At 52.6% G+C, this 25,491-nt stretch overlaps 11 protein-coding genes across 11 annotated transcripts; 5 read left to right on the top strand and 6 right to left on the bottom strand.

Annotated features, from left to right (window-relative positions):
* Positions 1-8: 8 nt before the first annotated feature.
* Positions 9-1,843, top strand: A1O1_04544 (uncharacterized protein; the record flags this gene model as incomplete). Its single annotated transcript, XM_007725436.1, has 2 exons — positions 9-254; positions 305-1,843. The coding sequence occupies 2 exons, from the start codon at positions 9-11 to the stop codon at positions 1,841-1,843; spliced, it is 1,785 nt and encodes a 594-aa protein (XP_007723626.1).
* Positions 1,844-1,932: 89 nt separating this feature from the next.
* On the bottom strand, positions 1,933-3,515 carry A1O1_04543 (hexokinase; the record flags this gene model as incomplete). Its single annotated transcript, XM_007725435.1, has 3 exons — positions 1,933-2,808; positions 2,860-3,416; positions 3,476-3,515. 3 exons carry the CDS (start codon positions 3,513-3,515, stop codon positions 1,933-1,935), a joined length of 1,473 nt encoding a protein of 490 aa, XP_007723625.1.
* Positions 3,516-4,078: 563 nt separating this feature from the next.
* A1O1_04542 (uncharacterized protein) lies at positions 4,079-4,939 on the bottom strand (the record flags this gene model as incomplete). Its single annotated transcript, XM_007725434.1, has 1 exon — positions 4,079-4,939. One exon carries the CDS (start codon positions 4,937-4,939, stop codon positions 4,079-4,081), a length of 861 nt encoding a protein of 286 aa, XP_007723624.1.
* Positions 4,940-5,215: 276 nt separating this feature from the next.
* Positions 5,216-6,417, bottom strand: A1O1_04541 (NAD-dependent histone deacetylase SIR2; the record flags this gene model as incomplete). Its single annotated transcript, XM_007725433.1, has 2 exons — positions 5,216-6,238; positions 6,295-6,417. The coding sequence occupies 2 exons, from the start codon at positions 6,415-6,417 to the stop codon at positions 5,216-5,218; spliced, it is 1,146 nt and encodes a 381-aa protein (XP_007723623.1).
* Positions 6,418-6,998: 581 nt separating this feature from the next.
* A1O1_04540 (uncharacterized protein) lies at positions 6,999-9,365 on the top strand (the record flags this gene model as incomplete). The annotated part of the gene is made up of 1 exon (XM_007725432.1): positions 6,999-9,365. One exon carries the CDS (start codon positions 6,999-7,001, stop codon positions 9,363-9,365), a length of 2,367 nt encoding a protein of 788 aa, XP_007723622.1.
* Positions 9,366-9,618: 253 nt separating this feature from the next.
* A1O1_04539 (guanine nucleotide-binding protein subunit beta-like protein) lies at positions 9,619-10,807 on the bottom strand (the record flags this gene model as incomplete). Its single annotated transcript, XM_007725431.1, has 3 exons — positions 9,619-10,044; positions 10,230-10,674; positions 10,728-10,807. 3 exons carry the CDS (start codon positions 10,805-10,807, stop codon positions 9,619-9,621), a joined length of 951 nt encoding a protein of 316 aa, XP_007723621.1.
* A 532-nt stretch (positions 10,808-11,339) lies between these two features.
* On the top strand, positions 11,340-12,361 carry A1O1_04538 (uncharacterized protein; the record flags this gene model as incomplete). Its single annotated transcript, XM_007725430.1, has 2 exons — positions 11,340-11,781; positions 11,862-12,361. 2 exons carry the CDS (start codon positions 11,340-11,342, stop codon positions 12,359-12,361), a joined length of 942 nt encoding a protein of 313 aa, XP_007723620.1.
* A 995-nt stretch (positions 12,362-13,356) lies between these two features.
* A1O1_04537 (uncharacterized protein) lies at positions 13,357-15,051 on the top strand (the record flags this gene model as incomplete). Its single annotated transcript, XM_007725429.1, has 2 exons — positions 13,357-13,720; positions 13,784-15,051. The coding sequence occupies 2 exons, from the start codon at positions 13,357-13,359 to the stop codon at positions 15,049-15,051; spliced, it is 1,632 nt and encodes a 543-aa protein (XP_007723619.1).
* A 2,350-nt stretch (positions 15,052-17,401) lies between these two features.
* Positions 17,402-19,632, top strand: A1O1_04536 (uncharacterized protein; the record flags this gene model as incomplete). Its single annotated transcript, XM_007725428.1, has 3 exons — positions 17,402-17,624; positions 17,681-19,557; positions 19,615-19,632. The coding sequence occupies 3 exons, from the start codon at positions 17,402-17,404 to the stop codon at positions 19,630-19,632; spliced, it is 2,118 nt and encodes a 705-aa protein (XP_007723618.1).
* Positions 19,633-20,031: 399 nt separating this feature from the next.
* A1O1_04535 (riboflavin kinase) lies at positions 20,032-20,900 on the bottom strand (the record flags this gene model as incomplete). Its single annotated transcript, XM_007725427.1, has 2 exons — positions 20,032-20,493; positions 20,784-20,900. The coding sequence occupies 2 exons, from the start codon at positions 20,898-20,900 to the stop codon at positions 20,032-20,034; spliced, it is 579 nt and encodes a 192-aa protein (XP_007723617.1).
* Positions 20,901-21,470: 570 nt separating this feature from the next.
* Positions 21,471-24,671, bottom strand: A1O1_04534 (Ca2+-transporting ATPase; the record flags this gene model as incomplete). Its single annotated transcript, XM_007725426.1, has 2 exons — positions 21,471-22,066; positions 22,115-24,671. The coding sequence occupies 2 exons, from the start codon at positions 24,669-24,671 to the stop codon at positions 21,471-21,473; spliced, it is 3,153 nt and encodes a 1,050-aa protein (XP_007723616.1).
* Positions 24,672-25,491: the final 820 nt, after the last annotated feature.

The following is a 25,491-nucleotide window of genomic DNA, read 5'->3' as shown; positions in this document are numbered from 1 at the left end:
CTACCATGATGCACCCTACCAAGGTGCGAAATCACCAAGAGCGCGGCCTTGAGGCACTTGACAAGGACGAAGTCGAACTCCGGTTGGAAAAGGCGGTCTTTGGAGATGATGCTGGCTTTCTAGAGTCCTTGCAGCCGCGCCGAGTACAAGATGACAAGGCTTTGGCTCGTCACAATGAGCATGACTTGGATGATGAGAACGACAATGATGGCGGCTACAGCGAAGGGGGACTTTCTGATGTTGCGGACGAAGATGTAAACCTTGATATCGTGCTCATATCTTTCTACGCTGACCAGCGAATCAGTTATTCTTCCTCGATGCAGGAACCGGGCAACTTCCCACGGCCGTCTCAAAAGAACTCGATGACAAACTTTCAGCACATATTTCTTCCGACAAAGAGCCCGTGTGGTTAGACAGCGATGACGACCGAATGACCGTGTCATTGGCCTCGAACACGCGCTTGAGAAAGCTACGAGATACTCTTGATGACGATATAATCAGTGGAAGGGAGTATATCCAGAGACTTCGTCGACAATACGAAAGACTCCATCCTACGCCAGAATGGGTCGCATACGCAAGAAAGCGAAGAAGGCTAGCATCGCAAGATAAAGAGTCTGGAGATTCGGACACGGATGAGTCCATGGACGACGGCGAACATCTTACTTCAGCTCAACCTCTTGCTGAACTTCTTCGAAGTGCAAGTTCCTTGACTCGCTCCGTACCGGCAGGCGAAAGGTCCAAAGGAGTTCGAAAACTCCGACCAGAAGTGATCGACATCCAGCGATGCAAGGATGTGGCTGGCTCTGGGCCATCTGCCGTGGACGCTCTGCAGTTCCACCCTCACTACCCTCTCCTCCTTTCGGCCGGGCCGAGTTCAACAGTCACACTGTATCATGTCTCACCTTTACCGCCCAATCCCAACCCTGTATTGACTTCAATGCATATCAGGGGAACCCCCGTCCACACCGCTGCGTTTTGTAGAGCGCCTGGCGAGAAGCCCTTATCAATTGACGAAGAAGTGCAAGATCAAACGCGGGTGTTTCTCTCCTCACGGCGTCGCTATTTCCATGTATGGTCACTTGCGACGGGAGTGGTGACGAAAGTCACCCGCGCGCTGTATGGCGACGCACGTAATGAACAACGAACGATGGAATCTTTCAAGATCTCGCCCTGCGGCCGTTACATGGGACTTATTGGCTCGTCCAAGAAAGGAGGCGGAAGTATCAACGTCTTGTCAACAGAGAGTATGCAGTGGTTGTGCAGCTGTCGGATCGACTCGAGGGGGGGTGTTGCGGATTTCTCTTGGTGGCGCGATGGGAACGGGTTTGCCGTGGTGGGAAAGAATGGCGAGGTCAGTGAATACGATATTGAGGCGAAGAGAGTCGTTCACCGATGGACGGACGAGGGTGCAGTCGGTACCACGGTAATCACGTTAGGTGGGCAAAGCGGGCAGGATGGGAGGGATGGATCACGTTGGGTGGCAGTCGGTTCATCAAGTGGTATCGTGAACATATACGATCGCAGAGGATGGATTGCCGCCGAAGATGCGGAAAGGGCAAGTAAAGATGAAAGGCCCCGACCCGCCAGAGTCTTTGATCAACTGACAACCCCGATCTCCCACCTCGAATTCTCCGACGATGGTCAAATGCTCGTCATGTCTTCGAGATGGAAAAAGAACGCCCTGCGACTGGTTCATCTGCCAAGTTGCACTCTTTACAGGAATTGGCCAACGGACAGGACGCCATTGGGAAGAATCAGTGCAGTGGCACTCTCACCAAATGGGAGTTACCTTGCGGTGGCAAACGAACAAGGGAAGATCAGGTTGTGGGAAATACAAGAGTAGCATCCTTTGGTGACCGCATTGGTTTAAATGAGATGCGTGCCTGTCTAATGCCTCTGTTCAAATTTGCTCTACCTAGATATCAGCCGGGACTACACGGCAAGCTTCTTCAGTTGCTCCAATTCCTTAATTCCGACAGTGTTTCCCGCTTTGATCCTCTTCAGGGTGAGGGCGGCAATGACAGCGGCACCTACGCCACTTCCATCCTCAGCACTAAGGATAACCACAGGATCCTTCTTCCCCTTTGGCCAATCGAGGATTTCGCGGAGGGCTTGGGCTCCCCGAGCCTTGAAGTGAGGATATTTGGTGAAAACAGATCCATCAGCCCCTACGTGGCAGCTCTCAATGTTCTTCTTTTTGCAGATGGCAGCCACCCCACAAGCCGAAAGGCGTGCAGCGCGGGTTCCAATCAGCTCTGCCAGGCGGCGGCACAATTCCAGCTCCGGCTTCCTTGCCGTGAGACCAAGTTCTTTCTCGAACAAATCATGCGTTTCCTGCAAGTTCTCGAATGGATCTTCCTCGATCGAGGCAAGGAACGAGGCGTCGATGGTATAAGGCTTCTTCAGCTTGGAGATGTCCTGTCCCTCAAACAACAAATTCTTGTTTTCGTGGAGGTCAACAAGGACGAGGCGGAAGATTTCACCCAAGTATAAACCGGCTATCATTTTCTCGAAAGCTTGCTGGCCCGGTCGAGGAGAGGTCTCGTCGATGATAGTGTCATATTTGGTGATTGGCAAGACCTTGTGCTCGTTGTCGAAGGCCCCATATTCGCAGTTGATGGCCATGGGGCAGTCATCAGGGAGATTCAAATGCTTCAATTTAGGTATGGAGCCACAGTTTTCCATGTAAGCGGCATTACAGCCGGTGCCGAAAATGCAGCCGATTTTCATGGACTGGTCGGTGTAGGCGGATGCGATCAATGTACCAGTGGTATCATTGATGAGGGCGACCAGCTTGATTGGCAGGTTCTGGCGACACGTCAGTCGGCGAAGTCATAGATCAACCCACGGTGGTCTTACCCGGGCCTTTAATGCAGCTTCAAACTGGGGAACAACATCATGTCCTTCTACTCCCGAGATGTCAAATCCTTTGGTCCACCTCTGGAGCACACCGTGATCGATGTAGTGTTGAGTGGCTGGATACGAGAAGGTGAATCCCAGCGGGAGATCAGGCAGATTTTCCTCCTCATGGTGAAACTCGATGAATTGCTGCAAGCAGTCGGCGATATATTCCCATAGCTCGTCTGCAGTTCCTGTCTTGAGCTCCTCCGGCAGGCGGTATTTACTCTGGATGATGTCGAATTCGCCCTTCTCTTCGGTGAGATTAATCTCACACACCCGCAAGTTGGTACCGCCCATGTCGAGTGCAAGGAAGGTGCCTTGTTCGTTTCCATCAGGGAAGGCCATGACCCAGGTTGGATTCATCGGAATGTTGGAGCCTTCTTTTTCCAGGCCTGCCTCTAGCTCTGTAACGAAGTGCTCAGTGACTTTCTTAAGTCTTGCACCATCCACTGTGAACTGATTCTCGAGACTGGCGATTTCGTCAAGCATGCTTTTGGGCACATCCGCCATGGACCCTACGAACGTGGAGCGGTCAGCTTCTGGAGCACTCTTTGTGTGAAGATATTGGACTTACCCTTGCGGGAAGGCTTGCGCTTCGGTCCTACGCCGACCATCTTGTCTGTACCGATGAAAGAAAGCTTGAGTAGTTGAAATCCAGAGTGGTGTTTCAGAATCCCTCCGGTCGAGCAAGGTTTTCAGATTGGAGCAGCTTTGATCGATTGCGGACGCAGAGATGGCCAGAAAAGGTCGATTGCAGCGTGGATGCGGTCAGAACCGGAGAATCAGAATGTTGACTGGTGTCGGTGGGGCAGCTGAGGTCAGAGGAGCACGTAGGTACTACGTAGTAGGCATGGGCCACCGAAATCATACTACGAGGGGCAGTTTTACCACCTGAGTACCTAATCCCCGGAGAGGCTTTTTTATTATCGATGGACGATTGATATGATCGAGCCCGTTCAAGGCATGCTTCTGACTAGCCATCAACAAGCTGACTCAAGGTGTAGGAACCATCAACCACCCAGTGCTACTGCAAGAGACAAGTCCCAGGTCGGCTCCACCTTCGCAGCTCCAAGCTAATCAACCCCATGGTACATACCGTACCTAGGTAGGTACTAGTACCCATTCCCAGCGGTGAGCCCGATGGTCCTTTTGAGACTAGGCTGAGCCCCCAGAAACATCAGTCGTCAATCTCGATGATATTGTTGTCTTCTCCCTGGACGGTCCGTCCGAAGAGAACGGAATCATCAACCCTGTAGCGATTCGGGCCAATTGCTGGATCGCCTGCGGTGCTTCGAGAGATCTCCGTAATAGCCTCGAAGAGAAACTTTCGGATAGGACGGTCACCAACTTCGAGAAAAGGCTCAAGTAGAGTATTGTGGTGAGCAAACGAACTGTATCCTTGCGAATAGATCTCCCAAGCGCATTGGTCAAGTAGGTATCTGACAATAGGAATACTGTGCAGGGACTCGCTATCGCCAAGCCGGTTGATGATCCAGACCAGGTCTTCGAAGACAACGTTAAACTCTCGGTGGTACTGGCGGATACAGTCGACGATGGCGTCCTGGAGGGGAATAATCTGGTAATTGAGAGCAAGAACGTATGCCCGGAGCAAAATCCTACAATTGCTGCGACTGATTGGTGTTTCGGGTGGCTGGTTGTATAGCCAATTGACGACGATTTCGAAGGCAGCAGGCTCGTAGCAGCGTCCCTCGAGGTGATAAACATGGCTCGAGATGAGATCGTCCAGCGACCGATGATCGTTTAGGCCTTGTTTGGTATTCATCTCTTCACCACCACCCTCCAACTTGACAGGGACCGGGCTGACAGTCGAATCCCGAACGGTAGATGCGGGCGTTGGTGAACCTAGGGCATCCACACCCAGTGGCCATCCATGAACTTCAAAGAAGCCAGTCCGCTCAAGTTGAGAAAAGTGTACATGGAACGGCTCTCTCTCCACTCCCACTGTGATGCGCAAGGTCTTCTTGCTATATTTTCCCTTTGTCGCACTCGCACGGGTGGAAGCCGATGGTGTTGACATATTGGCGGTGTTGTATGTGCCGATCTGAGATGAAGTTCGGAGAAGGCGACGGTCGTAGGAGGGCGAGGTGGTAAACCTGGAGCAGCTTCGTCAGCCATTAATAGGAAGGACAAGCCGGAAGGTGTATTCACGTACCTTTGAGATCGGGCTGCCGATATTGCAGTCGAAGCGTGCAGAGTAAGAAGAGCGCTGGACCTGGAGATACGCAAACGCTGGCTTGTTGGAGCAGTTTTCGACGTAATGACGAGGAAAGGTAAGACGTAAAGCTTGATGAGTCTAGAGAGAAGACTTCTCGGAACTGTCTGGTTTCAAATGAGGGAAGACATGCCCCAAGCCTGTGGACTCGGTAGTGGTAGTCTCTCGAGTTGTAGGTGAATTGATTTGGGGGGTTTGGGCTCCAGCCTTTTCAAGTTCTTCCCTGATTCTCACATTGGCCTCACTTGAAAGTTTCAGCGAAGCATCAATATCCCTTGTCAACTTTTCGACTTCCTCGTCAAGTCTCTCTTGGCGATTCTTTGCCGGCTCCTCTTGTCGGTCTCTCTCGCGCTTATCAGGATTGGTGCTCTCCCAAAGCTCCTCCAGTTCCTCCCCCCAGTCTAAGGCTTCTGCAAGTTTTCGGACTCCCGCATCACAATCTCCGAGTAACAGCACATCGTCTGGTCGCGAGCCAAGAGAGCCTGCCTTTTCAAGGTTGATGAGCACCCTCGGCGTCCCCTCTCTCACAAAGGAAGGCAAGCTCGCGAACGGCTGGACTGTCAGACTTGTCCCCATGACTATCGCCAGATCTGCTCTGGCTGGTAGACTGCGATTGCGATGGAATGATTCTGGCAGCGCCTCGCCAAAGAAAACGATGTCTGGTTTGACCAATCCATTGCAAGACTTCCGAATGCAGTGCGGAACTTCCTTCTTTCCTACCATCTCTTTCATCAGGTCCCCCGGATATTCAGTATGACACTCAATACATCGTTGAGTAGCGAAGGATCCATGCGCTTCCACGATTTTGTCCGCCGGAACTCCCGCTTCCCGTTCCAGGCAGTCTATGTTCTGGGTGAACAACTTGAGAAGTCTCCCTTTCTTGTGCAGCAGGCTAATAAACGAATGGGTCACCGTCGGTCGATATCTACCCGGGTACAGTTCGTGGGCGAGGGTATAAAATGGATAAGGGTTGTTACGGAAGTATGAGATGTCGAACACGGCTTCGGCGTACGGCAAATTCAACCTGGCCAAATTTGCATACAAGCCCGTCTCCGGAGATCGGAAGTCTGGAATGCCAGCAGATGTACTGATGCCTGCGCCGGTCTGTTCACGGTCAGTTGAGTCACCTATTCATCTGTGCTGGGTCCAGATATGCGCACCATCACCACGATGTTCTTGACGTCCTTTTCTTTAATGTACTGCGCAACGGCCTCAATCGTGCGAGCATGTAGCGTCGTGGGAGGAGTCGCCTCGTCCACTGGCGTAGATGATTCATTGCCCATCTTGAAGGTCCAGCGTCCAGCGCGGAAATTCGAGTGGCGGTCTCTTCGACGGCGACCTATGATGGCGAGGAGGAAGCGAAACAGGTTGGCAAATTATGATAGAGGAGTGTACGAACTGATCCAAGAGAACCTCAAAAGTGTCCGGTTGACAACTTAACGCTGTGATGGCAGTCTTCAAGTTGCATCATTCAATATATCAGCCTCGAAATGATTGCATCTAATCAGCCTGCCCACCCCTGCGAGCCTGCTGTTCTCCGAGTCGTCAGTTTAAATATTGTGCAGCGGCGGAAGAACCGCTCACCGCCGCGGCCATTGTGACAAAAGGCCTTGGCATGCGGTTCGCACCGCGATTCCATTCAAGTTGATTGCATCCGCCCTCTCATTCTCGTGCAAACGGGACTTTTTCGAAGCAATCAGTTCAATCTGTATTGCTGGGATCCGCGGCCCGTAGTAAGACCTCCACAGGACGGCTCCGTGTCTCCTTTCTGAGGTGCACCTATGGCTGAACGGTTTCAGTCCGCCAACCACTTTGGACAGACAAACTAGGATTTCCCTCAAGCATCGCGAACTGCCTTGCAATCATGACACCAAATGGCCACGCCTCCGATATTGACCCAGGCAAGGAAACCGTTGGCGTCTACAATGCAAGGTCTGTGACGGAGATCCAAGCTGCTTTGGCTGAATTGCATAACAAAGAAGCCAATGTGACTTCGCGGCTCGATGCTCTAATCAGTGCACAAAAGGATCTCCAACACGAGCTAGGTCGACTTGACCTGTTCCGGGCCAATGTCACTTCTCAGGCTTCCAGGACAAGGGCTGTCAACAGCGGCATGCTTTCGGACGCTGCAGCCAATGCGCACCGTATATCGAGTTCGGTCAAGCAACTGGATCTAGAGCAGGCAAGGGTGAAGGCGACCCTCACTGTGGTCGAACAGGTCGGCGAGCTGAAGGCATGTGTTTTGGGTGTCTCCGGGTCAATGGGAGCTGCACAAGACTGGGAGACAGCGGCGAACTATCTCAGCAGAGCCTCCAAAATTCCCAGCGAGGTGGTCAATGGTTCTTTCGCAGCCAGAATTGTACCAACTACAGAAGTCCCTGATGCCCCAGCTGTTACTTTGGAGAATGCCTCCGAGTCATTGTGCGGGTTGTTTATCAGAGAATTCGACAAAGCTGTTAGAGACAATGATGGTGCCAGAATCACCCGGTTCTTCAAGCTGTTCCCTCTCATCAACAGATCCGACGTTGGCCTTGATGTGTATGGACGCTACGTTTGTCAAGGAGTGGCTGCGCGTGCCCGGGCCAACCTTAATGCTGGCACAGGAGGCATTCAAAGCAAAGACGGCTTCTTCTATGCAAATGCTCTGACCAAAATGTTTGAGCACATTGCTCAGATTATTGAGGGACACGGTGGACTGGTCGAACGCCACTACGGGCCTGGCAAGATGACTCGAGTGATTGAACGACTGCAAGCTGAGGCTGACCTGCAAGGAGGCATCATTCTCGACACTTGGAGTGATGAAAGAAGGATCGATCGTCACCTGACTGAAATCAAATCTTATGCCTTCACTTTTCTTGTCCAAAGCTTCATGGCCTCCCAGCGAGCACCTTCTGCAACCCCTCGCGCGAACTCGCCGGTTCCAGGTAGAGCTAGCGAGGACGAATCTGTCGATATGAAGCAAGTTGACGCCTTGCTCAACGAGATGACAGCTATGCTCAGTAAATGGTCTCTCTACACCAGATTTGTCTCCGACAAGTGCGGTGGTGCTGCATCCGCCGACAAGCGCCTTACGATGCCCGTTTTCCTTCTCAACTCGGGTCTGATGAGGAAGGTGCAAGACAAACTCATTGCACCGTTTAACACTATGACGACCTTCTTCTTCCGCCGGTCGGTGGAAAAAGCATTTCAGTTGGACGAGCAGCCTGCTGATCTTTCGCTCAATCCTCACAAGCCATTGAACTCCAATCCCCCTCATGTGACCTCTGCCATTGAAGACATCATGTACATTGTCAACAAGGTTCTACAACAATCATTGGCCACTATGCAGAAAGCTGTTGTCTCCAACGTCTTGCCCACCCTGGGCAGAGTGCTGGGATCCGACTTCATCGGCATGGAGCAGCGCAAGATGCGCGACGAGAGCTATCCCAAAGCTGCAATGCAAGGACAACTGCCACCTGAGGCAACCATCGTCTCGTTCCTGGTTCTCATCAACAACCTCGATGTCGCCAAGGACTACGTGGAGCAAATAGTGCGCGCACGCTTGGAACTCAGAGCAGGGTCTCCCCATCCTCCCCTCGGGGAACTTTTCCCTGGCTCCGAAGAAGCCGATGAAGTTGCTGCTTCATTGACCTCATTCTCCACTATTTTCTCCGAGAAAGCCAATGAGCTCATCTCGGACGGTGTGAATGTGGTTTTCCACAATGTCATGAAGCCTAGACTTCGCCCCATTCTGATGGATGCATTCCGGGACACGGATTACCAGCTGACAAAAGAGCAACTCCAGGACATCGCCCAGGAAATGGACGAGGTGGGCGAGGCAGATGGATTCTCAGATGAAGTCCGCATGCGCTTCCAGCTAGGGTGGGATGCGCTCACAAAACCTATCGGACGCATCATGACGGAGCGTACGTATGATCAGCTTCTGACCATTGTTATCGCCTATCTAAGCAGAATGCTGGAGAAACGGCTTTGGACTTACCATGGACGAGTCAACGAGATTGGCGCGGCCAGACTAGAGCACGATATCAACGAAATCATCAAGGTGGTGGTCAGGGGACAGAAGTACAGTTTTCGAGAGGTATTCCTGAGATGCAGCCAGATTTGCATGATCATGAACATGGATGAAGAGGAATGGGAGGAGTCGAACAATTCTGGTGGCGATTTCGCTGACAAGTTAAAGCCGGAGGAGCGCCTAAGAGCTAGGAACATGGTAAAAGAACGTCCTGCTTGAAGTAGGCGATCAGAAGTATGCATGTGGTGTGGTTTGAACACTGATCATTTCTCGTGCTATTCTCGTGCTATCCTTGTAGCACCAAGCACAGCTCACATACGCCGGCTCCGGCCATCTAGTGTGAAGATGGGTATGGCATAAAACTGATTTTGTCCGTGGCAAGTATCTAGACTTGCCTACACCACGTCCCGTGTTCTCTCTCCCGTTTTCGGGCCTTTCGTGCTTAGGAATTCGCCCCTACACCACCATTCCTCTATGCTCGCGACATGACTCCCCAGGCACGGATCTTGTTGTCGGTGTAACCAGAGAACAAGGTCTGGCCATCAGCACTCCAAGCCAAGCTCACACAGTATGGCTCTTGCGACTTCTTGCCTTTCTCAACGTACTCGGGCTTGAGCTCGTCAACCTTGCTCTTCTTCTCGAGGTCGAAGATGGTGATAGACGAGGTGGTAGCCGCGCAGAGCCAATATCGGTTGGGCGAGAAAACAAGAGCATGGATCTCATCGCCGGCCTGGAGGGAGTAGAGGTGCTTGGACTCGTTGAGATCCCAAAGCATGGTGGTACCATCCTTGCCGCCAGATGCGCACAGCGAGCCATCGGGAGAGATGGTAACAGTGTTGATGTAACCGGTGTGACCGATGTGGTCAGTTTGAAGGCGGCAGGAAGCCAATTCCCAGACCTAGAAGAAGGGTATTAGTCCAGGTCTACCATGCGATGGAGAAACGAGTGATAGTAATTTCCACGACTCTGCCTCAGTCCGCTGGTGAATGTTTGTCTCATAGCCCGAAGGCTCTGAAGTAGCAAATACTTTTATGAATGCGTAGCATCTTGGGCAAATAACGTGGATTTGTGGAGCCTTCTTACCTTGACCAGTTTGTCCCAACCAGCGCTCACGATGACGGGGTTTTGAGGGTTCGGCGAAAAACGAACGCAAGACACCCAGTCGGTGTGGCCCTTGTCGGTAATGGTGAACTTGCAGTCTCCCAGAGTGTTCCACAGCTTGATCGTTCGGTCTCGCGAACCGGACACGATCTGTCGGTTATCGGCGGAGAAGGAAACAGAGAGGACGTCGTTGGTGTGGCCGACAAATGTTCGCGTAGTGTTACCGGTGGACAGCTCCCACAACCGCAGAGTCTTGTCCCAGGAGGAGGAAAGTGCGTAGGCGCCGTCGGAGGAGATGACACAGTCCGAGACAATGTGAGAGTGACCGTGGAGGGATCGCTTGGGATATCCGTAGGCAGACTCATCGCGGGTCAGGTTCCAGATGATGAGGGTCTTGTCTCTCGAGGCAGACAGGAGCATGTTAGGGCTAAAATCGTGGTTAGCGAGAATGCGCTGGTCTATGGTCGCGGCAGGACTGACTTCTCCAAGCTGGTTGCGAGACTGGTGACCCAGCCGCTGTGGCCTTCAAGGGTACCACGTTGAATGAGTTGTTCAGCCATGGTGACTTGAGGATCCGGTTGGAGCAAAGCTGGGAGTGCTGGAATCGGCGTTTTTCTTGAGAACTTGAGGCCGCAGTCGAAGTAACGATGCGATCGGCCAAAAGCTCTTGTGTGGCATCGAAAAGTGTCCCGAATCTTGGCAAGACGCCAAGTCCTTCGGTGGGTGTTTCATACACGAAGCGTATATTCAATGTGTGGTTACTCCCTGTCCTCCCAGCCTTGTTTGATAGAACAATCTTTACGTTACAGGTATCATTGCTTCAAACCCAGCAGTCCCTCTCTCTGCTCTGCATCTTCGTTTAGTGGATGTTGTCCAGCACTGAACACAAGGGCATGAGTACGAGGCTGAAGCGATTGGAGAGCCGAATGATTTGATTGGTGCTCCTGTGGTATCCAACCCGATGATGTCAAGATTGCAGCTTTGCAGATATCTACGACACTTCAACCGCATCCCGATCCCATAAACAGTCTCCCTCCACCAATATCAAAAGTGCCAATCCTTTTCCTTCTTAGCGATAATAAAATCACCATGATGAACCCCACACGAGCATTCTCTCGAGCCCTCCAGGGTCGTCGTTTGACGCAGGTTGCGTCGCGGCGCCTCATCTCCTCGTCCTCCTGCCGCTTGACTGACCGTGCCCCTTCCACGGCTGAGGAACACCGACAATATCAGAAAGAGAAGCCGGCCAACCCTCATTTGACAAACACGAACTCTACTATCCACAATAACATGCCGTCGGTGGGAAAAGACAACCCTCCACCAGATTTGATCAGCTCGGTCGATCCCAACGCCGTTCCCAAGGACCGGGTACCCGAAAACACCGACAGAATGACGGGAGGAACACAACCAGGAGATCCCACTAAAGTAAGCACGTCAGAGTTTGGCGTTGGTGAACTGGAGGGCATCTCGTTCCGAGTCGAGCCTATACGCCGGACTGGAGAAGACCTCGCGACCATGAGAGCGAGGTTATTATGTTCGTGGAAGCCCTTGTGGGAGCTCTATGCAACAAGGAGTTGTCGCGCTTAGTCTAACATTGCTAACGTATATCTACAGACCAAAGCAGGAAGCGAGGCACACTAGAGTCGGACCTCCTACTCTCCACGTTCGCCGCGGAAAATCTATCCTCCATGTCGAAGTCTCAACTTGAGCAGTACGATCAATTCCTTGACGAAAACGACTGGGACATTTATTACTGGGCCACGCAATCCCCAGCTGGTACGCCAACGTCACTGGAGTCCGCGGAGGGCGCAATAAATGACAAGAAGAGCAAGACGACCCAGCCTACCTCGCCTGCGACCCCTGCACAGACACAAGAGACGGATCCTTGGAGGCAAGGAGCTCCACGAAGTGGGGAGTGGGCGCAAACGGTTGGGACGTTTAAGCCTGCTTACAGACCAGTTCCTCAGCGGTGGAAAGACAGCGAAGTGCTGGACATGCTACGGAAGCATGTGAGGGAGCGGAGTGCTGGTGGCGTCTTGGAAGATGTCGAGGCTACTCCAAAAAGTAAAGGCAGTGGCTTGGGAAGGATGCCTGATGTTCAAATGTTTGATTGATCAGATCGTACCTTAGTCACAGTATCTGAGACAGTAGCTGAGAGTAATGGCAATTCCGAGGGCAAGGCGTGTCAATCCTCAACTGAGTCCATCTGCGTTCGCCCGGTCCCTCGCAAGGCGGGAACTAGGGCTGGGCGCCAGAACGATAGGCACGTTAGTACTAATGTCAAATCACGCTTACTCCGTACTCCTTCTCAACAACCTGTCCATTATATACTCATATATTGTTTTTCACAACACTAATCAGTATAGGAGAAGCCAACCTTGTATCATAACATCTTATACTCGATCAGGTATGTCGTCAATATAGCCGTCAATACTCTAAAGAGTAGAGGCGAAGGTGTTGGATTCCCACGCGTTTCGACGAGCGCGCATAACACGCCTCGATGCCTACCTCGTTTGGCGCCCAGTCCTAGGCCACGTCATGAATGTCGACCCTATACATGAAGTGTTGGGACGACAAGATGGGCGATGTCGGAGACAACGTCCCACAACTGTTTCCCCAGCCGCGGTCCGGGCAGGTAAGCTACCCCGAGGACACCATGGAGCCTGCTGGGTCCAAGCAGACGGCAAGCGACGGTTATCGTGTGCCGCGTTAAGCGTTTATATCAGGGACTTCGTACACAGCATGAGCTGACCAGAGAGTTCCGCCTATGAGATTGGGTTCTGCAACAGCTAAAGTCAATACTCCTTCGTACATCTCCACCAAACTACTCCCGATCTGGGACATTCATCAAGAGGTTCAACAACGCGGAGACAATGATCTCGTCACGATGCTACGGAGAGATGTTTTCCTGTCTTATCTCTCGAACTTTCGGTCAGTGGTCCCTGATACCGGTTTACAAAACGGCAGGGCTTCTCTCCTATTATATCGTCCATGGCTGGATTTTCGTTAGCCTCTCAGAATTTCAGCAGCCCTAATGAAGAGTTCCGGTGTTTGAACCCGGGCATAAGATACGACCGAGTCATAAGACCCTGCCCCTATCCTGGCCACGATGGACAATAAAATGACAGAAGAGGAGGAGAAGGAAAAAACACAAGGGCAACATCCTGTCGCTTTGACACCGGTTCAATCGCGCCGCAGCCAAGCCGCGTCGACTCACCATTCCTCCCGATCCTATGTCGATGGTCACGGCACCCATGTGCCTGCGGGAGGTCAGGACGATGACTCTGATGGCGCGCAAGCGATGGACGTCGAGATCTCTGCCGAAAAAGCGTTCGAAGTTGGCTGGGATGGGCCCGGTGACCCGATGAACCCCAAAAATATGAGCGGAGGCAGAAAATGGCTGATTGTGATGACCCTTGCATTTGGTTCCTTATGCGTGACCTGCACTTCATCATTATATACAACCACCTATGGTAGGACCACGCCTATTCTTGGTCCATAATGTTCTATACAACGTGTTACTGACATTCTGACAGAAAAGATGGACGCCGAATTTGGTAATTCTCGCATTGTCGCAACTCTTGGCCTGTCGCTCTTTGTCTTTGGCTTGGGTCTCTCTCCGATGATCCTGGGGCCGCTTTCTGAATTCTATGGCCGTCGGCCCATATATATACTGGCTTATATTTTCTTCACCATATGGCTGATTCCCTGTGCAACGGCCCAAAACATCCAGACTATGTTGGTATCCCGATTTCTCGATGGTTTTTCTGGAAGTGCCTTTTTATCTGTCGCGGGTGGTACGGTCGGAGATATGTTCAATCGTGATCAGCTTCAGGCCCCCATGATGGTATACACGGCGTCACCATTTATCGGTCCTGGTCTAGGCCCGATCATTGGAGGATTCATCAACTACAATACTTCCTGGCGGTGGTCATATTACGTCCTGTTGATATGGTCGGGGATAATGCTGGTGAGCATCGTATTGTTCGTGCCTGAAACATACATGCCGGTGCTTCTGAGGACCAAAGCACAAAGGAAACGGAAAGAGACTGGGGATGCACGGTGGAAGGCGCCGATCGAGGTCTATGAAAGATCCGTTTTCTGGACGGTGGTAAGATCGCTTTACCGGCCTTTCATGCTGTTGTTCATGGAGCCGATGTGCTTCAATCTGTGTCTGTTGTCCTCCATCCTGTTGGGGATCCTATATCTGTTTTTTGGCGCCTTCCATCTCGTGTTTGCCGAGGTCTATGGCTTCAACCTGTGGCAAATCGGACTGGCGTTCCTCGGACTCACCATCGGCATGCTCCTGGCAATTGCGTCCGATCCCATCTGGCACCTAAACTACAGGCGGCTGTTGCGAAAGCGCGAAAACGAGACAGGCGAACGCAAATCCGAACCCGAGTACCGCTTGCCGCCATCCATTGTCGGTCCTTGGTTTTGTGTAGTCGGACTGTTTTGGTTTGCTTGGACAATCTATGCGCGGATCCACTGGATTGTGCCCATCATTGCCACGTCCTTTTTCGGATTCGGCACTATCCTTACCTTTTCAGGGGTCTTCACCTTCCTTGTCGAGGCGTACCCCTTGTACGCTGCCAGTGCCCTGTCGGCGAACTCTTTCGCGCGGAGCTCCTTTGCTGGTGCATTCCCTTTGTTCGGACTCCAGATGTACCACACTCTCAATTTCCACTGGGCGTCGACGCTTCTGGCATTTCTTACGCTGGCAATGGCGCCATTCCCTTATCTCTTCTTCATCTATGGCAAACGGCTTCGTCAGAAGAGCAAGTTTACTCAGCTGCCGGATTAAGGGAGCAATCACCGCCATATCGAGCCAGGGTTCCCTTTCGGCATAAAGCGTGCACGTTCCGGGTCTGCAGGTACTATGGGCGATCTCGATCGATCCTCTCCATCCACCTCCACCATTGGAACGCCTCCATGCACTCTCTCGCGCCACCGATAGCTTGGCGATCCGAGTCAGTGTGCTTCTTGTGGGAATTTCTTCTATGATGAGCAAAACAGGGGGACAGTGCCGGTTCCAAGGTCCAGTACGGGTACCTGCACAATGAGCGCCGTGGGACAGGCCGTAGTAGTGGAGAGATATTTGAACAAATGTTACCAGGGCATGGTGTCTTGCCAGGGAGTACTTGCCGGGCAGATGCGTTGGCAATTTTGAGGTCAAACAGGTGCGAGGCTCACGATCCATTCAATGCCGTGCATATTTGATGATGGTTAACTTTGCGGTCAAGAGGTATACGGGCTCGATCACAATAGGCAACATTAGGAAGAAAACCCAATAAGAGTCGCCCTCCGATGGGAGTTGTACAACACGGGAAGCGGTGAATGCTTCAGGATGCTGGCACAGAACACAGACACAACTTTTGGAAAGCATGTGTCGGTTGATCCTGTGGGAATGGGCCTTGGTGTCCTGTTGTATCCAGACAGTGGGCAGCGGTCAGGAAGGAACGATTCCCCGAAGACGGGATTGGCTTACACCATAGATTGGATGTATCAGGCGGAGAGACGAGCATATGTTTTGATCATCTCCAGCCATTCCAAAATCATGATACCTGCGTACCAAGGCAGACAACCAGTGGCACGTTGGCATGGGGTCTTCTTTGTCGAGCCTTTGCCGCAGCCCTCCGAATTGTTCGGGTGAATTCGGAGAGCCTTGCAAAAATAACAGTGAGGGGGGCCGATAAAATGCCGGGGTGCAGTCTCTGCTTTGGAGGCGTAACCACAGTACTGCGTACAGCCCGGATAGTTCGTCGCCTTGAAATCAGTACGTAGATCGAGCAGATTGTCGTGGTCTGGTGGCCATCCCAAGCCAGACAAGCATAATTACTTATCCCAGACTCCTATTCTCTGCGGCGGGCTGAATGCTGGGTTCGGGGTTCTCAATCCGGGGTCTGGAGGCTAAGCGGGCAGGGTGTCCTAAGGCTGGGGGCTAAAAGGATGTGCAAATAACACTTACTACGTACCCCCTTCTCAACATGCACATCGTTCTAGGTAGTAAAAACTGGTAGTAATAATCAGGGAACTTTAGCAGTTTGAGGTACCTTACCCAACGCTTAGGTAAAGCGGTACTTACTAGAGTCAGAGTATAGGGCTAATAGACCTCCCGGAGCGTCGTGGTCCACCCTGTCGCCATCATTCACCTACTATAGGAAACCCACTACCTTCTACCTTACCGACAGCCCCTACTCTGTACCCGTGCAGTGGTACTAACAACTTCCTCACTGCTCACTCGGCCCTCGACTCCCCTCATCAACCAGCATTTTTCGAATCTATATGCTCTGCATTCACTCGACTCGACTTCAGGTCTCATTTTCCTGTTGTCACCCACCAGCATTAACATGACCGATGCGCCCTGTCATCTCTCCACGACAAGCGCCACATTGGTCCTCCCCTCCAACACATCAGGCCAACTCCGCACTCCGACAGCGCCTCGTCTAGTCGCCATTTTGTTGCCCGCATCTCGCGAGCCTCCACCGCCGCCGCAGCACGACACATTCGTGATGCTCGAGGCCTGACAGTGTGCCAGCAACTCTCTTGAATCCTCGAGGCCGGAGTTCTTTCTAGTCGCAACATCCCCCTGCGTCTCTCTCTACGAGAAGAGCCACATCCACCTCCGGTCCGGTACCACCTGCGCGCGTCCCTCTCTGATCGGCCGGTCTACTGCGACAGTCATTCCTCCTCGCTGCTTGCTACAGAACTGCTGAAAGATTGTCCACCTCTGTCATACACTGTGAAGGTCGCACTGCATTAGTCGCCGACCTTTTTGCGCTGCTTCGTACAGGCTGGCTCGCGAAGCTGAAGCATTTTCTGCCGGTCTCCTATCTTGCGGCACCGTCATACCGAGTTCAGGACCTTCCCCCGGACCTCTCCTACAGCGCTCCGCGATCGCTCTGTAGAGATCCCAGGCACTTGGTTCCCTCAAGGGGGCACGCGCGACCGGCTTGAGGCAACATCTGACAGGATACTGCACTCGACAGGGGCCTTGGCTGGAAACCGAGTCTTGTATGCAAGCAGCCACTGCGGCAGGGTTCCCAGCCAGCCCAGACAATTCTCGGGTGCTGTGTCACTGTTGGCGCTGTTTGTGCAAGGTCCTTTGCAGCCCTGCACGTTCTGGCAGCGATTGATGGTCTGCTTATAACAATATGACGGCCTCAGATGTCGAAGATGGCCACTCTCGTTCGGCCTCTCCCGACGACAGTGGAACCGAGCAAGTGCCTGATAGTATGGCCGAAGCGCAACCCAAGGACGACAACCCCGAGCAACCGAACGGATCACAGTCCACTAATCTGAAGGATCCTTCCCGACCGAGAAGGAAGAAGGCGCGCAGGGCGTGTTACGCTTGTCAACGTGCTCACTTGACGTGTGGTATGTCCATACCGATGTTCTGGCGAATCATGCCCTTCCCACTAACACTGTTACAGGTGACGAGCGGCCATGCCAGCGATGTATCAAACGAGGACTCCAGGACGCCTGCCAGGATGGGGTGAGGAAGAAGGCCAAGTATCTTCACGATGCGCCCAATGAGGCCCTCATGCCGGGTGTTGGGGGAACCCTTTTCAGCCATCCTGCCGGGAAGCGCAGTTCGACAATGGCGACTGACACGTCGTCGCAACAGCCATTCTTCCAGCAATCACAAACATTCAACAACTTCCACACGCCCTCGCAGATGCCTCCTCCTATGCTGCACGAGCGAAGCATGAGCTCTACGAGTTTCGCTCAACAGTCACCCTTGAGCAACAATTTCACAGGTGTCGCGTCGCAGGTCCCGCCGCAGGTCCCGCCGCAGGTCCCGTTGCCGAGTCCTGTCATTAACCAAGATCAGGCTGTTGCCAACAATATTAGCAACACCACCTGGCCAGGGCAACTTTTCGATGATCAGACCATGTTCAATTTCGACCTTGCGAGCATGAACTTCGGCAACCACTACGGCGCATTGGAGTTTGGCATGCTTGGTCACATGGCCACAAACGCCGGCGAAACTCCCCCCAGTGATACTGCTACACAAAGAGGTTCCATCGCTCAGCAGTATCACATGCCTCTGGGAAGCTTCAGCGAGAGCCCTACGGGTCGACAGCAATTCTATGGCGATACGATGATGTCGGAATGGTCCAATGGAAATGATCCTTACGGCACACAAGGTCGCCAAATGGCACCTAACGCTTTTGCAATAGAATCCAATCCGACACATTGGACCTCTCCCGATACTAATGGAACGCCTACCAATGCAGCCAAGTTCGAAGACTCTCCATTGATGACCAGCTCCGCAATCCAGGTCCCGCCTACTACGGTTGATGTTGGGATGTTACATCAACCATCCAACACTGTCGACAATAGGAATCGCCCACCTTCTCTGATATCTACTCCTCAGCTGAAGGCAAGATCACAACTACCCATCAAAACGCTGAAGCGGCCGCGGGATCCTTCATCCATCTATACTACTGTCACGAGCCCTCACCCATACACTACTGGCTACCACCGCTGCCTAGCATATCTGCAGAAGCGGTTTTCCACGCAGCCGTCGAAGACCCTCACGATTGCGAAGGCATTAGCCTCGATCCGACCTTCGTTTATCGCGACCACCAAGACCTTGAATAGGGAAGATTTGATTTTCATGGAAAAGTGTTTCCAAAGGACTTTGTGGGAATATGAAGGGTTCATCGAGGGCGTGGGCACTCCGACCATTGTGGCCAGAAGAACAGGCGAGGTCGCTGCAGTTGGAAAAGAGTTCCAAATACTCACGGGCTGGACAAAGAGTGTTCTGCTGGGGCGAGCTCCTAACCTCAATGTAAACAGAGGACACTCTGGGCAGACGCCTGCGGGTGGCTCCGGTACCACCACGGCAAGAGCCACAGGATTCAATACTCCAACTCGAGGTAGTGCTCAAGATCCAGACAGCGATGAGAAACGGGCACAGCCGGTCTTCCTAGCCGAGCTGCTGGACGATGATTCAGTCGTGCAATTCTACGAAGACTTCGCCCGACTGGCCTTTGGGGACAGCCGTGGAAGTGTCATGGGACGAGGAAAACTCCTCAAATATCGCACAAAGGACGACGAGCTCGCCCAGAACCTCCACGCAGAGGCCGACGCACGACATGAAGAAGCCAAACAGGCCAATGGCATGGACGTTCGCCGCCAGGAGTACTCCCTCGCTCGTCGACAGAACGAGCTGAAGAGGGATGGCATCTCCGGCGAAAAAGGTATGCAGAAGCTGGGCTCTGCAGACGGTAAAGTGGAATGCACATATTGCTGGACAGTCAAACGGGATGTATTCGACATCCCGATGCTTATTGTTATGAATGTGGGTTATATTCCGCCATGGCAATGCCGCCGAATTTGCAAGACTAACCGTATACAGTTCCTGCCTTGTATATAGGCGCAAAAAGTTCTCTAGGCCTGGGTTGATATTGGGGTTCGGTCAGCCCGGCGATTGATTTGGCGCCGACGAGTCCATGGAATTTGGATTGGTGTCTACCACGTTTTTCTAGAATCATCTGGGACTGTCTCACGAGGGAAGCTCATGAGCATTGAAATATAGGAGGGCGGATGTTCTTCTGGCGATGCAGAGTTTCAGAGCGCCACTGTATGAGAAGGACGATTTCTCCAGAATGACCTCCCACGTCTGTGTGCGGTCCGACTATCTTCCTGGACCGTTGAGAATGGCTCTATAAGTGGGTGCAATGGTTCTATCCACTCAATGCAAGTTGTGGAATTCCTGCATCCACGGCTCCAGGCTCCAGCGCCGCTCGTGTTCTACCGCTTTTCTTGACCGTTGTTATTCCTTGTTCAGGATCGCCTTTTCCACATTAGCCGTGTCAGTCGTCTTCATCCACTCGAAGTCTTTCAGCCACGGCTCCTCCTTGAACTTTGCATACGCGGGCCGTTGTAGGCTCCGTCTGGCAACGTCACAATCGGTCTTGATGTCCTCGATCAACGCGTCGAGCGACACATAGTCGTACTCAGGCCGGATGAAGCCAAGCATGAGCAGGTTTAGCGCTGCGCCGTAGAAGTCGTGGCTGAAGTCGTGCAGGATGTGGATCTCCACGCTTCGAACGGTATTCTTGTAGAATGGATTGTACCCGATGCTCAACACCGAGGGGTACACTTCATTCGAACTCGACGGCGTGTCCGGCGACGGGGACAAGGAGAGTCCCACCCACCCGTAGTACACGCCGGACTCTAGCGACGGATATGAGGCCAGACCTTCGGGGGGGATGTTGGCTGTGGGAATGCCGAGCTGTGTCCAGAAGTAAGGGTCAGCTTGGTCTTGTCTTATGTTTCACAAAGACCGTCTCCCTTGAGAATCAAGCCAATCAATATAAAGACCCATGTTACAAACCCATCTACCACCGTGTTTCGTAGCCACCAGAAACCGATATTTGTGCCTTCGCTGTAGAAACTCGGCGGCCGCAAAGCTCGTCCGCGACTCTTTCAGACACGACTTCGAGCTCGTAAATCTCGCAAGAACGCAATTCAAATCTGGCAGCTCGCGGACAATGATCAACGCATACGCACGACAGCGCTTACCTCTTTGCTTCCTCGCCCAAATCCTTTGATGACCGGTCCAAAAAGCCTTATCGGGAAAGGCGGCTCCGGCCCGTTCTCCGGCCCTGCGTAGGGTTCTCGTGGTGCGTCTGGCCGCATACTTGTAACAGAGCCCGGTATTTAGTTGTTGGGAGTGAGTGAACCGGTCGATGCTGGTCGGGTTTTGATGGTTGATGATTGATGTTTTCTGGAGTTGGATTGGATCTCGCAATCGGACAATATTATTTAATGCTGATATCGCGATATGGACTGAGTTCGGTCTGGGCCACATCAACTAAACGATTCACGCACACGCCCAAAAAGCCAAGCCGTAGGAGATGCAGGTACGAGAAGCCATCCTATGATAGTCTGGTCCCCACAGATGGAGTCTCTGCTATCTAACTACAGGTAGGTCAGCAATTCGTATCTGTAGCCTTATTGACTTTGTTGACCTGCCGAACGACAAGAGAACGAGCATTCGAAGGGTTTCAGCCAGCCAGCCAATGAGAAGCAGAGCATGGTCGGAGTGCTTTGGCCTTGCGTCTCGCCAGTCAAGGAGTAATCAATCGCATTGCAACGACGGACGATGGATCCTATCATTTCGAGGTGCTAATCCTCAATACATATTGAAAAATGTGAGCACAGGGTTGCAGACAAGCCACAGAGGTGGTCGTTGTTATCATGGTCTGTCTACACACTGCCCGAATACCCAACGGTTGGCATCAGGCCGAGAGCCCGCCTCCTCTCGACCCATTTTCGAAACTCATCAGCCCAGAAAACAGAGCTCGCTATGCACACCAGTATGAAGATGTCCCTCAAACCCAACGCCTCGGTCTGAAAGACTCGTTGCAGAAACGGTAGATATATGACACAGAGCTGTCCTGCAAGACTGCCTGCCACTGCGTAGTTGAACATTTTGTTTCCAAAAATTTTGATTTCCCCGAATAATACAGACTTGGCTTCTGATCGACAAGTGAGGGCGTTGAACATGTCAAAGAGGACGAAAGTCGTGAAAGTCATGGTGGTATCACGTTTGGTGACCACCCGGGCGCGAAGAGGTGCGCCGTTGTCAGGGGCGGCGGCTGTTGGGTCATCCATCTCCACCATTTCGTGGATGTATACTGACAACGTACCCACCATGATGATAAGGGCGGACGTGAGGACCCGGCGGATGAGACGTTTGGTAAGCACATTGGCGTTTCGGGGCCGTGGCGGCTGTGTCATTACCCGGGGATCGACTGGCTCAACCCCGAGGGACTGGGCAGGCGGCCCATCCATCAAGATGTCTAGGTTTGTCAGTCATGGTTTCTGACCAAGATGGGAGCATTACTTACTGATCCAGAGGATCTGCATAGCATTGAGGGGGTTCTTGAACCCAAACATGGTGCTTAGCAGTACCAGCGACAGAGCTGCGACACTGGTGCTCAGTTGAAAGGTGATGAAGTTTTGGATGTTAAAGAATATGCCTTTGCCTTGTTCAATGGCTCTGAGGATCGTGGAGAAGTCGTCGTCGGTCAATATCATATCGGCAGCTTCCTTGGCAACGTCGGTCCCGAGCATGCCCATGGCAATCCCAATGTCGGCTTTCTTCAAGGCCGGTGCATCGTTGACCCCATCTCCTGTCATGGCTACAACATCTCCTCGCGCCTGAAGCGCGCGAACGATTTTCATTTTGTGATCTGGGCTGGTTCGAGCGAATATGGTTGTCTTGCCGATCGCCTCCGACAGCTCCTGCTCCGACATGCGGTCGAGCTCGTCACCTCGAAGGACCGACCTTGAAGTCGAGGATGCTGGGTTGATGGGCATACCCAGCTTTTTCGCAATCGCCACGGCCGTCGTCTCAGCATCACCGGTAATCATGATGACTTTCACTCCCCCGTTCATCAGCCGTCTGATAGACCTATGCACGTCCTTGCGAGGCGGATCGTTCATTCCCACCAAGCCTGCAAAACATAGGCCATTGAAGACATCCGTCTCGTCCGGCTTGTTGTCCCCTCGAGAAGGCGTCGAGCTCCTGCTGGCTTGTCTGTGCTTGCTCCTGATCACCCCGCTCGCGAAGGCAATGACTCGGAGGCCTTCCTCGGCCATTGCCTGGGCGGCTGCATACGCTTGCTGGCGACGAACCTCGTCAAGAATCACCTCTTGACCGTCCTTGGTCAAATAAGTGTCTGACCGGCCGAGCACCTGTTCGATAGACCCTTTAACATAAGCCGTCTCAGAGCCGATAGCATGTCCATTGGTCAGCTCCCCAAGGGGATTCCCAATGACCACGCCCATCCACTTTCGTTCCGAGCTAAACGGGGTCTCCAACGTCCGATGACCGATCTGTTCACGGATATCGTCTTCTCCGAACGCGTCCATCAGGTCTAACATTGCAATGTCGGTAGGCTGGCCAAGCCATCGGCTCCTGATGTTCGTGGACGAGCGGTCTCTAGTAGAGGACAGTACAGCGGCGGAGGCGGCCGTTGCTGGGGTTCCGGTAGTCGCATGCGATAATCGACCGTTGTTTGCGATGTTGCCAATGCGAAGAACGGCTTTAGTAGCAGAGGTGGGCTCTGCCGCGGTGTCGACAGTAAACGGCTGCGAGGCATCGAAATGCCACATCTTCGTCACGGTCATATGATTCATAGTCAGTGTTCCTGTCTTGTCACTGCAAACCACATTGACAGAGCCGAGCGTCTCGACGCTTGGGAGCTTTCGGACTATAGCCCCTCGCTTGGCCATTCTCAATACTCCGAGAGCCAGTGTCACCGTGACGATGATTGGCAGCCCTTCTGGAATTGCAGCAACTGCCAGTGACACTCCAATGGTGAAGAGATCCAGTAGTTTCTTGCCTTGGAGAAGACCGATCATCATAATGATACCGATGACAATAAATGACATATAACTGAGCTGCTTTCCAAGTAGATCCATGGAATGCTGCAGAGGTGTCCGCGGCGCCTCGATTCCCTGGAGCGACAAAGAAATGGTCCCGAACTCAGTGTTTCCTCCTGTTGCGATGACAATACCTTCGCCATGGCCTGACCGGACCAATGTGCCCATAAAGGCAATATTGTGCTGCTCGTTGAGCCGGACGTCTGCCCCTACTGTACCGGCAGCATTGAGCGGCTCCGGAGTGCCATGGTGCTCAGATCTTGGGGCAGCCCTGTCAAGAGCAGCCGCATGCTTCTCCACGGGCTCATTTTCACCGGTCAAGTTGGACTCATCGATAGTTAGGTCCGCCGAGCGTGTGATCCTAATATCCGCAGGAATACGGTCGCCAGTAGAAAAGATAACCAGATCTCCCACCACCAGTTGAGAGGCAAGTATAGTTGTAGACGTTTTCTCCTCGGGGGTGGCGCCGTTGGCCAATGGCTCTAGCTCAACCTCGTCGTTCTCGATCGTATGCCTGCTACCGTGTGTCCTTGATCTCAGCCCAGTGCGCCTGACATGGGCGTGATGAGGTACGAGGCGATTCAATGCCTCCAGACTCTTCTCCGACCTGTATTCCTGAACAAACCCGACTGTGACGACAATGGTGACCGCAAGTGCAATGCTGACAGCGTCATCTTTATTACCGATGACAAGCGAAATCGCGGCCGAGGCAAGTAGGAGTACAATGAGCGGTTCTTTGAATTGCTTCAGAAACCTTAGCCAGAGGGGCTCCTCCTCTTCATGGGGCAACTCATTGGGCCCATCTTCTGCAAGTCTCGCATGTGCCTCGCTCTGCAATAACCCATGGGTGAGCGAGGTTTCTAACCGGTCGGCGGTCTGGTCAGGGGTGAGGAGAGCGTAGGAGGAGGTTATTGAGGAGGACGTATCCGCGAAAGGCGCTGGGCTTCGGCTTCGTGATCGCTTTGTCGGGGATTCTGAGTTGTATATGGGCAGCGCAGGTACGGATAATGTTGACATGGTTGCATGTTGCTATTCCAACGCGCGTTCCATGCTAAAGAGGCAAATTGACGATGCTGGAAAGGAGTTGGTGACTAGTGCCAGCGACCGACAGTGAGGTGAAGAGGCTCTGACGACAGATGCAGCACCGATAGTCGACGGTAGAGTTACTTGAGAAGTATAGGGCTACAGGTGGAATGTATAGCTTAACACGAGACAGTAGTGCTTCGAGAAATGAGGATGATTTTATCGATTCCTTAGTATCTTCTACTAGTGCTAGTTGTCTTCTCTATCGAGACATCAGGATCGTGGAGGCCAGGTGTTGCACCCTTGAATACAAGGTAGTATCTCGATCCCTGACAGCTGCAGTAGTGAAGCTTAACACTTATTAACAATAACAGCAAGCGTTGGAAGGGAAGGTCTTCCGAAGCTAAGGGGCCAACTTAGGTCAGGGCGCGACAAGCCTGAGGGGAAAAACAAACGGCAGATACAAGCAGTGCTACTGGAGCGTTAACTGGTCCTGCAGTGGCTGCTCGTGCCTGCGCCCGGGCCTTACTGTGATACTCACACCCTAGACTCTTCCTCTCTCCAGCCACTCTACCACCTCCAGTTATTGCCATTCAAGTTCATCACTCAACTTCCAACCACCTTCATTTGTGTTGGGCTCTATCTTCTTCATTTTCTTGATTGTATTGTCGCCTTGAGTTTTGGTGGTAGAACATTGGATCAGCCGCTTTTGAACGCTTTCGTCGTCGCTGCCGCCATTCAAACAGAGAACGAGCGATATTTACTCGACGCGTCGCATACCGATCTTCCTCTACCCTTATTAGTTCACCGTCGC

The sequence above is a fragment of the Capronia coronata genome (genome assembly GCF_000585585.1).
Source record: "Capronia coronata CBS 617.96 chromosome Unknown acBCG-supercont1.3, whole genome shotgun sequence".
NCBI classification, from domain to species: domain Eukaryota; kingdom Fungi; phylum Ascomycota; class Eurotiomycetes; order Chaetothyriales; family Herpotrichiellaceae; genus Capronia; species Capronia coronata.
The sequence above is the reverse complement of the archived record's forward strand: the minus strand, read 5'-3'. Positions and strand labels throughout refer to the sequence as shown.